This window comes from Trachemys scripta, chromosome 1 (genome assembly GCF_013100865.1).
Source record: "Trachemys scripta elegans isolate TJP31775 chromosome 1, CAS_Tse_1.0, whole genome shotgun sequence".
NCBI classification, from domain to species: Eukaryota; Metazoa; Chordata; order Testudines; family Emydidae; genus Trachemys; species Trachemys scripta.
Window position 1 is genome coordinate 315,907,136 of NC_048298.1, and position 15,351 is coordinate 315,922,486.

At 43.4% G+C, this 15,351-nt stretch overlaps 1 protein-coding gene across 3 annotated transcripts in view; it reads right to left on the minus strand.

Annotated features, from left to right (window-relative positions):
- The window catches only part of CNTN5 (contactin 5), a 987,313-nt gene that overhangs the window by 375,172 nt on the left and 596,790 nt on the right, over positions 1-15,351 (minus strand). For all 3 annotated transcript variants that reach the window (XM_034758906.1, XM_034758905.1, XM_034758907.1), the window contains 2 exons: positions 8,336-8,459; positions 169-344 (listed from right to left, as the gene is read on the minus strand). In XM_034758906.1, coding sequence (XP_034614797.1) covers positions 169-344; positions 8,336-8,459 — 300 coding nt within the window. The remainder of the gene's footprint in view (positions 1-168; positions 345-8,335; positions 8,460-15,351) is intronic.

Below are 15,351 nucleotides of genomic sequence, written 5' to 3' on the forward strand. Positions count from 1 at the left end.
GCTCTCTCTCTCATAAACAAAGTAGTTTATTTCTAACCCTCCCATTTAGCCTGGAATAATAAAGTCTGTACATAATAATACTATTTCTATAGGGCATTTTAAAATTACAGTACAGAACCTTATTAAGCAGTGTAATAGTTGAATCCATGTTAAAATACTGTTACTCACATGCAAACTGAAGGGTGGCCTCTCTGCTCAAAATACTTCCAAACACGTTGGTGGTTAAACATTGATATTGCCCAGAATCCTTTGCTTCATTGGGATTGCTGATGATAAAACTTCCTTCTATCAAACTGTAGCGGTAATCACTTTCAATATCAATTTCAGTTCCATTTCGTAGCCATCTTGGGAGAAAATGGGAGAAACTAGTTCAGCAATGGTCTGGAAAAGGACACTTCTGAAACCATGTCAAAGATGTAAATGAGTCAAGATGATTATCATTGGCGGTGCTCATACCAATGTCTTTATTAAGGTCACCAGATACTTCCCATTATAAGATCCTGTTTTCAATTGTTTGTAACTTTGACAAACTTTAACAGTTTGAGATGATTTTTTTTTTAAACTTTCAGCTAAAACAGTTTAGACATTTCTGAGAACCAGGGTAGTGGAAAATACATTGTTTTGAAAATATGAAAAAAAATACAGAAAGCCTTTGACAAGGTCCCTCACCAAAGGCTCTTAAGCAAAGTAAGCTGTCATGTGATAAGAGGGAAGGTCCTCTCATGGATCGGTAACTGATTAAAAGATAAGAAACAAAGGGCAGAAATAAATTGTCAGTTTTCAAAATGGAGAGTGGTGTCCCCCAGGGGTCTGCACAGGGACCAGTACTATTTAACATATTCATAAATGATCTGGAAAAAGGGGTAAACAGTGAGGTGGCAAAATTTGCAGATGATACAAAACTACTCAAGATACTTAAGTCTAAAGCAGATTGCGAAGAGCTACAAAGGGATCTCACAAAACTGGGTGACTGGGCAACAAAATGACAGATGAAATTCAGTGTTGATAAATGTAAAGTAATGCACATTGGAAAACATAATCCCAATTATACGTATAAAATGATGGGGTCTAAATTAGCTGTTACTACTCAAGAAAGAGATCTTGGAGTCATTGTGGATAGTTCTCTGAAAACATCCACTCAATGTGCAGCAGCAGTCAAAAAAGCTAACTGATTATTGGGAATCATTAAGAAAGGGATAGATAATGAGACAGAAGATATCATATTGCTGCTATATAAATCCATAGTATGCCCACATCTTGAATACTGTGTGCAGATGTGGTTGCCCAATCTCAAAAGAGATATACTGGAATTGGAAAAGGTTCAGAAAGAGCAATAAAATGATTAGGGTTATAGAACAGCTTCATATGAGGAGAGATTAATACAGGGGTCGGCAACGTTTAGCACGTGGCTCGCCAGGGTCAGCACCCTGGCGGGCCGGGCCAGTTTATTTACCTGCTGACACGGCAGGTTCGGCCGATCGCGGCCCCCACTGGCCGCGGTTCACCATCCCGGGCCAATGGGGGCGGTGGGAAGCGGTGAGGGCGAGGGCTGTGCTGGCCGCAGCTTCCCACTGCCCCCATTGGTCTGGGACAGTGAACCACGGCCAGTGGGGGCCGCGATCAGCTGAACCCGCCACGTCAGCAAGTAAATAAACGGGCCTGGCCCGCCAGGGTGCTTACCCTGGCAAGCCGCGTGCCAGAGGTTGCCTACCCCTGGATTAATAAGACTGGGGACTTTTCAGCTTGGAAAAAAAAGACAACTAAGGAGGGATATGATAGAGGTCTATTAAATCATGATTGGTGTGGAGAAAGTAAATAAGGAAATGTTATTTACTCCTTCTCATAACACACAGTCAACCTGTGGAACTCTTTGCCAGAAGATATTGTGAAGCCCAAGACTATAACAGGGTTCAAAAAAGAACTACATACATTTTTGTCCATCAATGGCTATTAGCCAGGATGGGCAGGGATGGTATCCCTAGCCTCTGTTCGCCAGAAGCTGGGAATGGGTGACAGGGGATGGATCACTTGCTGATTATCTGTTCTGTTCATTCACTTTGGGACACCCGGTATTGGCCACTGCTGGAAGACAGGATACTAGGCTAGATGGGCCTTTGGTCTGATCCAGTTAGGCCATTCTTATGGTCTTATGTACTAACTTTTGTTTAAGAAGCTCTAGTGCCCCGATAATTTAGAGCAGGCACTTGAAATTTGACAGGGGAGTGACCATTATATCAGGGATGTGCCTGTCCCATGAAAATCTTCCCAAATTTGGCCAAGTTATAAGCCTTTGAAAAAAAAAAGTCATATTTAGCATATGGTGAGTACAGACTTCTTTGATTTTAGCAGCTAAATTCCACAAAGATTGCATCCATACTAGGCACACTGCAGCCTTGCAAATAAGAAAATTAGAATGGCCATACTAGGTCAGATCAACGGTCCATCTAGCCCAGCATCCTGTCTGCCAACAATGGATGCTTCAGAGGGAATAAACAGAAAAGGGCAATGCATTGAGTGATTCATTCCCTGTCTTCCAGTCCCAGCTTCTGGCAGTCAGAGGTTTACGGACACCTGGAGCATTGGATCCCTAAGCATCTTAACTAATAGACATTGATGGACCTATCCTCCATGAACTTATCTAATTATTTTTTGAACCCAGTTATACTTTTGGCCTTCACAACATCCTTTGGCAATGAGTTCACAGGTTGACTGTGTGTTGTATGAAGAAGTGTTTCCTTATATTTTAAACCTTCTGCTTTTTAACTTAATTGGGAGACACCTGGTTTCTGTGTTATGTGAAAGGGTAAATAAAATTTCCTTATTCACTTTCTCCAAACCATTCATGAATTTATAGACCTCTAGCATGGTGATTTTCAACTTTTTATATTTGCAGCCCCCTAAAAAATTTCTAATGGAGGTGCGAACCCTTTTGGAAATCTTAGACATAGTCTGTGGACCCCCAGGGGTCTGCTGACCACAGGTTAAAAACCATAGCCCTCTTTCCCCAGTCGTTTCTTTGCTAAGGTGAACAACTCCAGTATTTTTAATTCTCCTTCTATGGAAGCTGTTCAATATCCCTAATCATTTGTATTGCCCTTCTCTGTACTTTTCCCAATTCTAATATATCTTCCTTGAAATGGGGCAACCAGAACTGCATTCAATATTCAAGGTATGGGAGTACCATGGATTTCTATTGTGGCATTACGATACTTTTTTTTTAATTATCTATCCCTTTCTTAATGGTTGCTAATATTCTGTTTACTCTTTTACAATGCCGCTGCACATTGAGCAGGTGTTTTCAGAGAACTCTCCACAATGACTCCAAGATCTATTTCCTGAGTGGTAACAGCTAATTTTGACCCCATCATTTTGTATGTAGAGTTGTATTATGTTTTCCAATGTGCATTCCTTTGCATTTATCAACAGTGAATTTCAACTGCCATTTGCTGCCCAGTCACCCAGTTTTGTGTGATCCCTTTGTAGCTCTTCATGGTCAGCTTTGGACTTAACTATCTTGAGTAGCTTTGTATCATCTGCAGACTTGCCACGTCAATGCTTATCCGCATTTCCAAGTCATTTATGAATATACTGATGAGCACTGGACCCCATTATTACCTTTCTCCACTGTGAAAACAGACTATTCATTTTTTCTTATTTTTCAACCAGTCACTGACCATAAGAGAACCTTCCCTCTTATGCCATGACTGCCTATTTTGCTTAAGAGACTTTGGTGAGGGACCTTGTCAAAGGCTTTTTCAAAGTGCAAGTACATTACAACCACTGGATCAACCTTGTTTACATAGAATTTGAATAGATTGGTGAGGCATGATTTTCCTTCATAAAAGTCACGTTCACTCTTCCCCAACATATTGTGTTCATCTACATATCTGATAATTCTGTTAATTACAATAGTTTCAACCAATTTGCATGGTTTATAGAACAGGGGTGAGCAAACTTTTTGGCCCGAGGGCCACATCTGGGTGGGGAAATTGCATGCAGGGCCATGAATGTAGGGCTGTGGCAAGGGGTTGGGGAGCGTGAGGGAGTGTGGGGTGTGGGAGGGGGTGTGGTGTGCAGGAAGGGCCTCAGGGCAAGGGGTTGAGGCAGAAGAGGGGTGCGGGGTGTATGAGGGGGCTCAGGGCAAGGGGTTGGGGTACAGGAGGGGTGTGGGGTGCGGCAGGGGCTTGGGGTGCAGGCAGTAGGCTCAGGGTAGGGAGTTGGGGTGCAGGGTGCAGAAGGAGTTTGGGGTGCAGCTCTGGCCCAGCGCCGCTTATCTGGATCGGCTCCAGGGTGGCAGCGGCGCGCACTGGGGCCAGGGCAGACTCCCTGCCTACCCTGGCCCTGGCCCCAGCCCCGCCCCCGTGCCGCTTCGGGAAGCAGGCGGCACCACATCCCTGCGGCCCCTGGGGGAGGGGGGGCAACCATAGCCAATGGAAGCTTTGGGGGAGGTACCCAGCGTGTGGAGCCCTCTGCCTCCCACCTCCGTGAGGGGCCGCAGGGACGTGGTGCCGGCCGCTTCCCGGAGCGGTGGGGGGCCCACAGTGCCACGGGAGTGGCAATCCCGCGGGCAGGATCCAAAGCCCTGAGGGACCAAAGCCAGCCCACGGACTGTAGTTTGCCCACCCCTGTTATAGAATGTTTATTGGATGTATCTGCCTCTCACGCTCCTTACAAAACTCTTATTTGCAGGTCTGGGCTGCTGCAGGTACTGGAACTGAAAGCAGGGAGTCCATCTCCTCTGTGCTTTGAATGAGCCACCCCGGTGGGCCCAGGAGCCATAGAGGAAGAAGCTGCTTGATTCAAATGCAGAATGCACAGGAGCTGAAATTGTGGGAAAGGCAACAAGGGAAATTAACTGGGATGAGGAATCTGGGTTGTGGTGTGGGAGGGAGACTGAAATTGGCTAGAAAAGGAGACTAAGGGTAGGTCTACACTTACCTCCGGGTCTGGCGGTAAGCAATCGATCTTCTGGGATCGATCCCGGAAGTGCTCGCCGTCGACGCCGGTACTCCAGCTCGGCGAGAGGAGTACGCGGCATCAACGGGGGAGCCTCCCTGCCGCATCTGGACCCGTGGTAAGTTCGAACTAAGGTACTTCAAATTCAGCTACATTATTAAGTAGCTGAATTTGCGTACCTTAGTTCGAAATGGGGGGTTAGTGTGGACCAGGCCTAGGATTCAGGGGCTGAGACTAGTACTTTGAGGAGCTAGTAGGTGGACAGAGAAGTCTGAGTTGGGGAGAAGGAGATCCCCCTGCTGAACGAACAAGGTGCACGTACTAATCTTGGGGTGAGTGAGTTTGTTTGGCTGTTTGTGTTTTTTCTTTCTCTTTCAGATTATTTCAGTTATTTTCAGTTATTTCAGTTACTGGGTCAGTTGGGATTGTGTGTCTGGGGACTGTCTGAGCCTTTGTTCCCTGGATCATCCTTGACCATCTTTGATCAACCTCAATCAGCCTTGTGATCACCCTCCCGCTGTTGATTAATGAGGGGATAGGGCTGACTTGGGAGAGAAGGCCTTAAAAGCCAGAGACTAAGCAACCAAGGGGAGCTAGGAAACAAGGGAGTTTGTGAGGGAGCCGTAATATAGTCGCTATGGTTAGGAAGGACTGCATCACCAGTGCCAACAACTCCTCCACCTGCGCCTGTATCCAGACAGACCACTTAACCATGGATGCCTCTACCCAGATCCTGGTGTGGACTTTCAGATACTGTGGTCTGCATTTCCCACTCACAGAAAGTCAGGCTCGGGGGTCCATCCAGTGTGAAAGGTGCCTGCTGGTGCAATGTCTCAGGAAGCAGGTGGTAGAGCTACAAGGAGGAGGAGTATCTTATGCTGTATGGTGCTATTGCTGACACATACTGCCAACACAAAAAGATATATTTGCATAAGAACAACCTTGTGCAGTCATAGATCAGGAACTTTCAGATGTATTATCATATTATTTCTATAGCACCACCAGTTTACAGAGTAATCGACAGCAAAGCAAATAAGAAGTTTCTGCTTCAAGGAGTTTACAACATGAGGATGGCATAGCAGTATACAATGGAATGGAGAGCAAACACCAAGTGGTGCATGGTTATTGTATAAAGAATAGTTCATAGAATAAGTGAGGGAGGGGGGTGAGTTTTTGAAAGGAGCTTGAAGAAGATTGATTAGGAGGCCTTTGTGAGCATGAGGGTGGCAGAAAGAATGAAGTCTTTGTTGGGTGAGGCTGAAAAAGGGAGCTGTTAAGAAAGTGCCAAGAGAAGAGCCCAGAGAAGTGGGAAGGGATGTGGGAGGGGCTCAGGGTGGAAAGGTGCAAAAATAGTAAACAAAAAAAGTGTACCATTTAAAAAAAAATTAACAAAAATGGTTTTCTTGCTCATAATTATACACTGGTCAATGCTCTCTTTGAGAACTGACACACACATCTCTGCCTTCCTGTCATCCCCCCCCCCACACACATTTGCACTACATAAGTGACTTATAAACAACCCTGTTTTCTTTTCATTCAAACAATCATCAAAATTGGGGCTGGATTTAGGGGCAGGCGACCCAGGCAACCACCAGGGGTGCGGGACTTGGGAGGCACCGGGCTCATATATTCACAGATCCTAGCATGCAAATTTATCATTTTATATGACAGGGATAAATCATGCATCCAACTCATGAAATGGGCTCAGAATGCAATAAAAATAAAGTATTCAAAAGTTTAACAAATGGGGGGGAGGCACCAAAGGTGCTCCTCTCCTGGTGCGCCATTTGGTCTAGGGCCAGCCCCGATCAAAATGACAGTTGCAGGAAACATTCTGGTCATTACTGATGCAAGAAACAAAATGTGGATTCCTTTAATGCATCAAGATGTTTGTTTTTTTCCTGGAACGTTTCAGCAATGCTGATTTTTTTTTTTTGTAGTAGTATTTTTGGTACTGTCTCACAGTAATAGAGGGAAAGCTTCAGCCACTGCACAGCAGAAAATCTAATTCTTCCTTTTTATTCAGGAAAAAAATACCATAAAAATACCTCACACATTTTGAGGGGTCGAATAAGACAGCTACAGAGTTAAGACAGATTTTCAGGTGAGATGTCAAATGAAATGGAGATCCAGTTGACTGGTGAAAGAAAATCTCATTTTTGCCTAAAGGCTGACAGAAATAGTAATATTTTACTTATCAGTTTTATGCTACTCAGATGTTGGTATTTAAGAATGAAAAACCTATGCTCATTTCAGCATGAGGAACTCACAGCTCCTAGTTGAGGAATGGGTGGCTTGAGGGGTGAGAGGGAGTGGGAAGGGGAAAAAATGGTTGCATAGTTTTAAAACTTTACTTTCAAAAACCTTTAAAGGTGCTTTTAAAACTTTCAAAGTCCCATTTTCAAATAGCAGCATATCACATCAAGCCTTTTGGAATCTTTTCAATGCTTATATGTAACCATTCGTTTCCAAAACTTCTACTTGCATCTACTTGGAATCTCTATCCTTTGTTAAATAAACTTATACTTTATTTCCCTATAAATATATCTATGTACTGTGTGTTACGCGGCGTGTGATCGGAGGTGGAACTGGTACGCTGGATGTACAGTTTCTCTGGGAGCCTGGATCTGTGAATACTGAAAAGTGGTTGGACATTCCAGGGAAATTCTCAGAGTACTGGAGTGTGCCCATCACAAACCTGTAGAGAGACAGTGGGGCCTGTGGGAAGGGCTCATGTTGCCCATGACCAGTGGAGTTGGGTAGCTGATCCCTGCAAAGGGCAGGTGGTAGTGGGGTGAACAAATAGCAGCACACCTCGTCCTTCTGTGTTTCTATGGTTGGGGGAGGTTTGCATGGAAATTTAGAGGCAGGAGCCTACCCATTTGCTCAGTGTATAAATGAAGATGTAGAGGATAGGGCACTGAATTATGACTCAGAAAATTGGGGTTCAGTTCCTGGCTCAGCCACAGACTTCATGTGTAACCTTGGGCATATCACTTAATTTACCTAGTGCCCCAATTCCTCATCTGTAAAATGGGATAGCTCTTCCTAATCTCACACTGGTATGGGAATGAAATCCATTATTGATTTTGAACTGTTCAGATACTAAAATGATGTGGGTCAGAGAATTATCTAGAAACCTCTCCACATGGATGGACACATTTTGGGGGCGTGGGGCTATAATTCCTGCCAGTTCCCTTTTCCACTTGCCTCCTTAGTGTCCCCACTGGTCTCAGAGCTCAAGGAACAGGAAAATTGTGCTTAGGCTGCTGAGCCTTTCCATTACTTTGTTCCCCATCCACATGCTGCTGTTCAGAAGGAGAGCACGCTGGCCAAACATTCTGAAAGCTGCAAAAAATTCTCAACGGACTCACTGTACCTGTAAATAGGAGCAGGGTTTCCTCGTGCTTGACAATTCAGAGACACTTTCTTCTCTTCAGAATCAGTAGGGAAAATCACATCATCTGGTTCTTGGACAAACACCGGCCCGTAATCAACACTTTCTGCAGAAATACAAGGGGCCTGAGTTTCAGAAGTCTTAGTAAATGTTACCTTATCAGAGCTCTTATATACTCAGGTTATAATATCACACTACATTGTATATGGTCTTTCCACAGACTGAACATCAAATTCCTCCAGATGCTGTGGGTTTAAAAACTAAAAATTGATAAGGAAACACCACTGCAGTAAATTCAGAGACAATGGTACTTGAATATTGTTTCCTTACAAATTTACTAAATTAGTTTGTAAGGATAATAAATAATTTAAGCATGGGGAAAGGTCATGTAACATTGCCCTTCTGCTGAGCAGAAGCAGATATTGGGGCTTTATAGGTCGGTTTCCCATTGGATAAGGAATCAGTGACATGGACACTGGGTATTTTCTTAGTGTAACTTGTTCTATTTGCACTCTATACACCTATATACAGTTATATATATAATCTATATACAGTTCCCAGGAAGCAATTCTTCCTAAAGGGTTGACTTTACCCACGGAAAAAAATAGCCGGTGCTCAGCATCCACCGGTGGGCCCTGCTGATCAACTCCGCCTCTTTCCCCCCAGTGCCTCCCACTCACTGCTGATCAGCTGTTCAGACTCAGGCAGGAGGTGCTGGGGTGGGGAGAGGGAGGAACAGGAGCAGGACAAGGCGGGGTGAGGGCAGGGCATGCTCAGGGGAGAGTGGGAAGAGGCAGAGCAGGGTGGGGTCTGGGGGAAGGGGTGGACTGGGGGCAGGACCTGGAGTATAGTGGGGTTGAGCACCCCCAAGGAAATCAGAAAATTGTCCCCTGTGGATTGTAGCACAAAATAAACACCACCACATCCTTTATTTCAGGGCTGTAAAATACTCTCACACTAAGGAAAAGAATTTGTAAAATTATTTGTAACAGCACCAGCTGGTGAGTCCTGCCACAGCTGTGTGTATATTGAAATCTAAAATGTACATTTCCTCCCATGTCACCTGTGAATTTGGTATCTCTCTTTCTCTCTACTTAGAGAATATTGGTATATAAGCATTAGTATTACTGACCTGAAGGAGATTGGTATGCATTGAATCTATGGGCCAAATCTAGATGTGGTGTGTAAAAGGAGTGTAAATTTCAAATTAGTAAGTAGGTGTGAGTATAATGTGTCTGATCATGTAAGTCTCAGCAAGTGTAATACAGGGTAGTAGAAGTAAAATACAGTGTAATTTATACCAACCTAGATTCCCTCCCAATTCTCTTAGACTCACCTCTGAATTTGGCCCAGAGCCTGTAATTTAATTTGCAATTACTGGTCTAAGGATTTGCAGGCAAAATTTCCCATTACACACAATGAAACACATAGGAGCAGGGGTTCATCTATCATGGTTTTACAGTTTTAAATGTTCACATAATAAAACTCCTCCAAGATTTGTCCAAAATTATCTGAGGATCTTGGGGAGAGCATTTTGCAGTAGGCTGTTTAAGTCAGCCTAATATATTTGTAGAAGCACATGTTGGCAGTTGGCTCCTTATCACCCTCCTATCATGGCAGGCTGCCAAAATAGAAATAAGCTATCCCAGGACTAGCTTTGTCTGTGCACCTGAGAAAACACCTCACTTAGGCATTTCTGCTTGCTGTTGACAAAAAAAAAATTGCCTTCTTTGGTCACTTTTTGGAACCCACCCCTTTTTGACCATGGGGTCCCCTTTTGGCGAACTGCATTAAGTGAATTAAGGCACACAGAGCTGCATGGTTTGGGCTGGTCCATAATCCCAATGAATACCATTAAAGCGATTCAACTCACAATAGAAGCTGGTTTTAAAACAGGTGGGCACATGTACAAAAAAGTTGAAAATAATTTTTTTCTGTTTTTCAGTAATGGACATTTGTCAGATCGCCTGACCTAGGTAAAGAAGTGAACTTAAACCATACAAATTTGCCTTCACTATTATAGAGCTCTCAGCATTTTAGAGTAAAGATTACACAGAACTATATATATGGGATAGAGGAGTCTGGTGACAATGCACAAGAGAGACCAATCAGAGCAGAATAAGAAAGAAGAACAGTGACTTACTTCCTTTACAGGATCAAGAAATAAAATACCACTGTGCTCATTACCAGCTCCTTACTTAACACTGATGTATGATGACAAGTTTTAAAAACAAATATCTAAATTTAAGAAGAGCGACAGATCGATGCATAGTTCAATAAAGCACTTATACTTCACCAGTAGTGACCTAATGTAACATTGAGTCTATAACATTAACATTTGTCAACTGTTATCACAATCACCTCCTATCCTACTTATAGGGAAAACAGTGGGTAATCTGAAGTAATATTGAGACAAGTGTTGACAAATTATGACTTTTGATGGGGAAAAAACCTTCTAATTCAATTCTAATGGTATTACCCTTTTAAAATTCCATATAGTAACCGCTGTGGCACTTCATCATAAATCCATTAATAATTCAGGACAACTTTAATGGGTGAGGGAGGGGTACTCAACCTGGGCATCATGACTTTCTATATTTCTAAATGGGAGGTTATGCAGATAGACAGTAGAAGGATTCTGGGAGTAGGGGTCCTAATATACCAAAAGGGGGGTTTAGGGTATGAAAAAAGGATGAGAATCACAGGAATTGTTCACTGGTTGACCGTTTTGTCAGACAAATGTTGATATGATATAGTTGATTCTCTCTAGTAATTGCACTCTATTAAGTGTGTCTTTTTGTTTATTCAGTTCTTTCCGTATTAGGAAAAGGCCAAACAAAAGCTACAGTAGAACCTCAGAGTTACAAACTGACCAGTCAACCACAGACCTCATTTGGAACTGGAAGTACGCAATCAGGCAGCAGAAGAGACCAAAAAAAAAAAAAGGCAAATACAGAACAATACTGTGTTAAACGTAAGCTAAAAGAATAAAGGAAAAGCATAGCGTTTTTCTTCGGAAATTGTAAAGTTTCAAAGCTGTATTAAGTCAATGTTCAGCTGTAAACTTTTGAAAGAACAAACAGAATGTTTTGTTCAGAGTAACAAACATTTCAGAGTTCTGAAAAACCTCCATTGCCAAGGTGTTCATAATTCTGAGGTTCTACTGTAGTTATTCTTTCAATCTTTTTTAATAAAGATGTGTTTACATATGTTGAAATGAATCAAATGCTTATTGCAAGTTTAATGTAGAAAAACTAACAAATAAAATATATAACTTCAGATACTTGTATTTCTACTAACACAAGATTAAAACTAGCTCAACAATGTGTGAAGCAAACAAGTCAGAGCAGGTGCAATGGACAATCCCCAATTTCCATTTCTTTCAGGTTTTTCCCCCTCTATGCTTACAGTAGCATAGTATCTTAATGCCATTGTCCATATCAACCCACTGCTGCAAAACAATTAAAGGGACTGGTTGATCCTGCAAATAGTTACTTCAGCATGTTTGTTTTAAGACCATCTATAGACACATGGCTTCAATGGAATTTATGTACAGGAGTTTTTCCGTTCAGGCTATGATTCTATATTTCTTCTATAAACAATAAGCTATTGTTGTCTCATTTACATTATATAAGTTATTTTACATCCTGTACTAACGGCCTAAGTCAGCACCAGATTTTTCTCACAACCAAAAGATTCAGTTGGTAATCCAGCCTTTCAGCAAGCTAAAAATACTAATAAAAATGACCTTCAGTTGTTTCCTGCAATTCAGCTGCATGCCAAGGTAGACTACTAGAATAAGAAATCGATGAGACTAAAGTTTAGCAAGAAGCAAGGGTGGTTTATAAAATCAAGCCATGGTTTCAAGTCTGGGTGCTATCTGATCCAAATATTCCGACATTTGGTGGTATGGTGGGCTATGTGTTCAAGTGTATTTGCAGTAGCTTGGGATAGTGGGAAGAAAAGAAAAACGTGTAGCATTTACTATGGAGTATTTTGTTACCGATACTACATCTGTTCTGACCTTACTCAGGACCAGCTCCAGCTTTTTTGCCGCCCCAAGCGGCAAAGAAGGAAAAAAAAAAAAAAGAAAAAAAGAAAAACCTGATTGAGCTGCCACCAAAGTGCCAGCAAAGAGGAAGTGAGGGACTGAAGGACCCGACGCCGAATTGCCGCCGCAGACCTGGACGTGCTGCCCCAACAACGGACAGAGTGCCGCCCCTTTCTATTGGCCGCCCCAGGCACCTGCTTCCTTCGCTAGTGCCTGGAGCCGGTCCTGACCTTACTTCTATTTACTATCCTGTCTGCAACAGTATCTGTCTTTCATTCTGCTTTTATCAAACTGACAACCTTGGAGTTCTTGTTGGTAGTAACAAACTCCAAGTCCCATTCCTATGGGTTGAATGCCCTGCTGTAACATGGAGGGTTTTACTGACGTCTGGAGTAAAAGTTAAAAATAATATGGAAGGTTTAATGAATGAAAACTAGAAGACAATTGGGTAGTCCAAATTCTTGTAAAATCCCAATGATGGCAAATCTATCATACTCTCACTAGTGCCACTGAGCACAGATCTAGGTAATACTAAAACATATACCTCAATTAATCCCAGTTGTCAGAATGGAGCATATGATTAGAGGCAGCCTCTCAAACCTGTTCATACAACAAAGTTATCAACTTCCGTGAATTTTTTCACCAGTGACATGATTTGCGGGGACTAGAGTCAGTCTCCTGATAACGCAAGAAGCTCTAGGCCTGTCAAGAATTTGTGCCCTCTGGATGGCTGCACCATTTGCCTGCCTCCTGCGGCAAAATAACAGTCAAAGCTGTTGCAGGAAGAGCTCTCTCTCCTCCTCCCCATAGCAAATCAATGCCATTCTCACAGAAGGGCTCTAAAGAGCCCACAGGGCGGCTCCTCTACCCTCCTCTCCTGTGAGCAAATGAGGACAGGATGGCAACACCTGCCTGGGAAGGGGTGAAGAGCTCCTGGAACTACCCACTCCCCAGCCTGGAAGGGAAAGAGGGGGCTATTGTAATACTGGGCCTAATTGTGAGCTCAGCTGAGAAAAGTGAAAGTTTATAAGATATCACAATAACTGATAATAACACATGTTGATGGGAACGATATGAAAGGGAGACAGAAAAGTTGAAACAGTTCATACAAAAAGGCTTTACTGGTATAACTCAAGGGCTATGTTAAGATCATGCCTGGTAAACTAGAGGAGTTGAGGATCGAAAATCAATAAACCAAAATTGGTGTGTTGGGCCTAATTGCTAGATAAAGTAATGAGGGGCCAGGCTATTCCACCCATCACTCCCTTTTGGGGTCTTTAAAAAGAGACCTGAGGGAAGAAAATTTGGCTACTTGAGCACCGCTGCCACTTCCACCATTTCCTGGGATCCCTGAACTTCTTCACCTAATCCTGAGAAATGTCCTGACCCAACTGGGCCAGAGAGAGGGAGACACATAACAAAGCCACCTCCATCAGCTTAATCCCATCCACCCCCAGGGATGGGAGACCTGGGATGTGTACACTTCTCTGCAGCTTGAAATAAGGTACCAAAGTACTGCATCTAATTTCCCAGTGTGGACACTGCAGGCACAAACTTAAAGGTCCTGAGAAATTAAAGTTCATGCCTGCAGCATCCATATGGGAAAGAAGAGTTACAGTGCAGCACTTCGGTACCCACTGCTATTCATACCACCTTAGTCCAAACTGTGGGGCATGCCCTTTGTCTCCCCACCACCACCCCAGGCTCTGAAATGGGCTTCCAGGGGAGTTTGTGGAATCCCTGTCCTTGGAAGTTTTTACGAACAGGTTAGACAAACACCTGCAGGGATGCTCATGGTTTAATTGGTCCTGCTTCATTGCAGTGGGCTAGATTGGTGACTTCTCTAGGTTCCTCCCACCCCTACACTTCTATGGAATGTGCCCTTTTTCCTTTCCTATCTTATTTGTTCTCATTTCTCTCTTTCTCCTTTTTCCTTCTATTTAAAAAAAAGTCTTGCTTAGCTGGTCAAGACTGCATATTTTGCAACAGTGCTGTAAGTCTGTGACCATAAAGAGGCAGCTAAATCAATGCCCTAAACAGCCTGATGCCAGGATGAGTTTGCTAGGTCTCAGAGTGGCTAATAAGATGATGTGATGTGCCTGTGTTTTTCCAGCAGTGAGGGGGAAAGTGAAAGTCAGCACCAGAGACAGAAAATACAGTTTCTATCTTTGCTGTTCTTTCCTCTCCCCTTTTGTGTGTGTATGCCTTGGTTTTTTTTTTTTTTTCTAAAAAACAGGATCGGACTTTAGCAGCAACAGCAATAACTATAGCTCCAGCTCATTTCAACTAATGTATTCTCTTTTCCCCGCAAAAGAACAGTTATCATCTTTGATACCATCTAAGAGACTGTCAAAGAAGGGTGTTTTTCCTTCTAAAATCTCTCTGCAACTAAAGCGAAAGGGAGCAAGGGATGTTGTTAAAATAAAAGCCTCTACTTACTACTTTACATTTCAAATGCTGTAACTGTTTTTCCTTCTTTTTTGTACATTAATGAAAGGATTTTTCATGGTGTGTTAGCCATGGTACTAAGCAGGCTCAGGTCTCTGTTTACCAACACTTGAATCTTGTTTAAAACTGTTTAATGTTGGATAATGACTGGGTAATGTTAGCACCTGTGCCCCATGTGGTCCATCTAAATTAATACAACAGGATGTGTTGCAGCCCCCTGGGAAAGGAGGGGGTGAAGAACCCCATGAGAAGCAGAGGTTGAGGGGAGCTGAACTGAGGGGTACTGAATTGCTAGGGGTGGGGGACTGGGTAGGGTTACCATATTTTGTGCCTCCAAATGGAGGACACTCCACAGCCCCCGGCCCCGCCCCCAGCCCCGCCCACGGCCCCGCCCAACCCCGCCCCCTCCCCAAAGTCTCCGCCCCCTCCCCTGCTTCCCGCGAATATTTGATTCGCGGGAAGCCTGAAGCAGGTAAGGGGGGTGTGGGGGGAGGAGGCG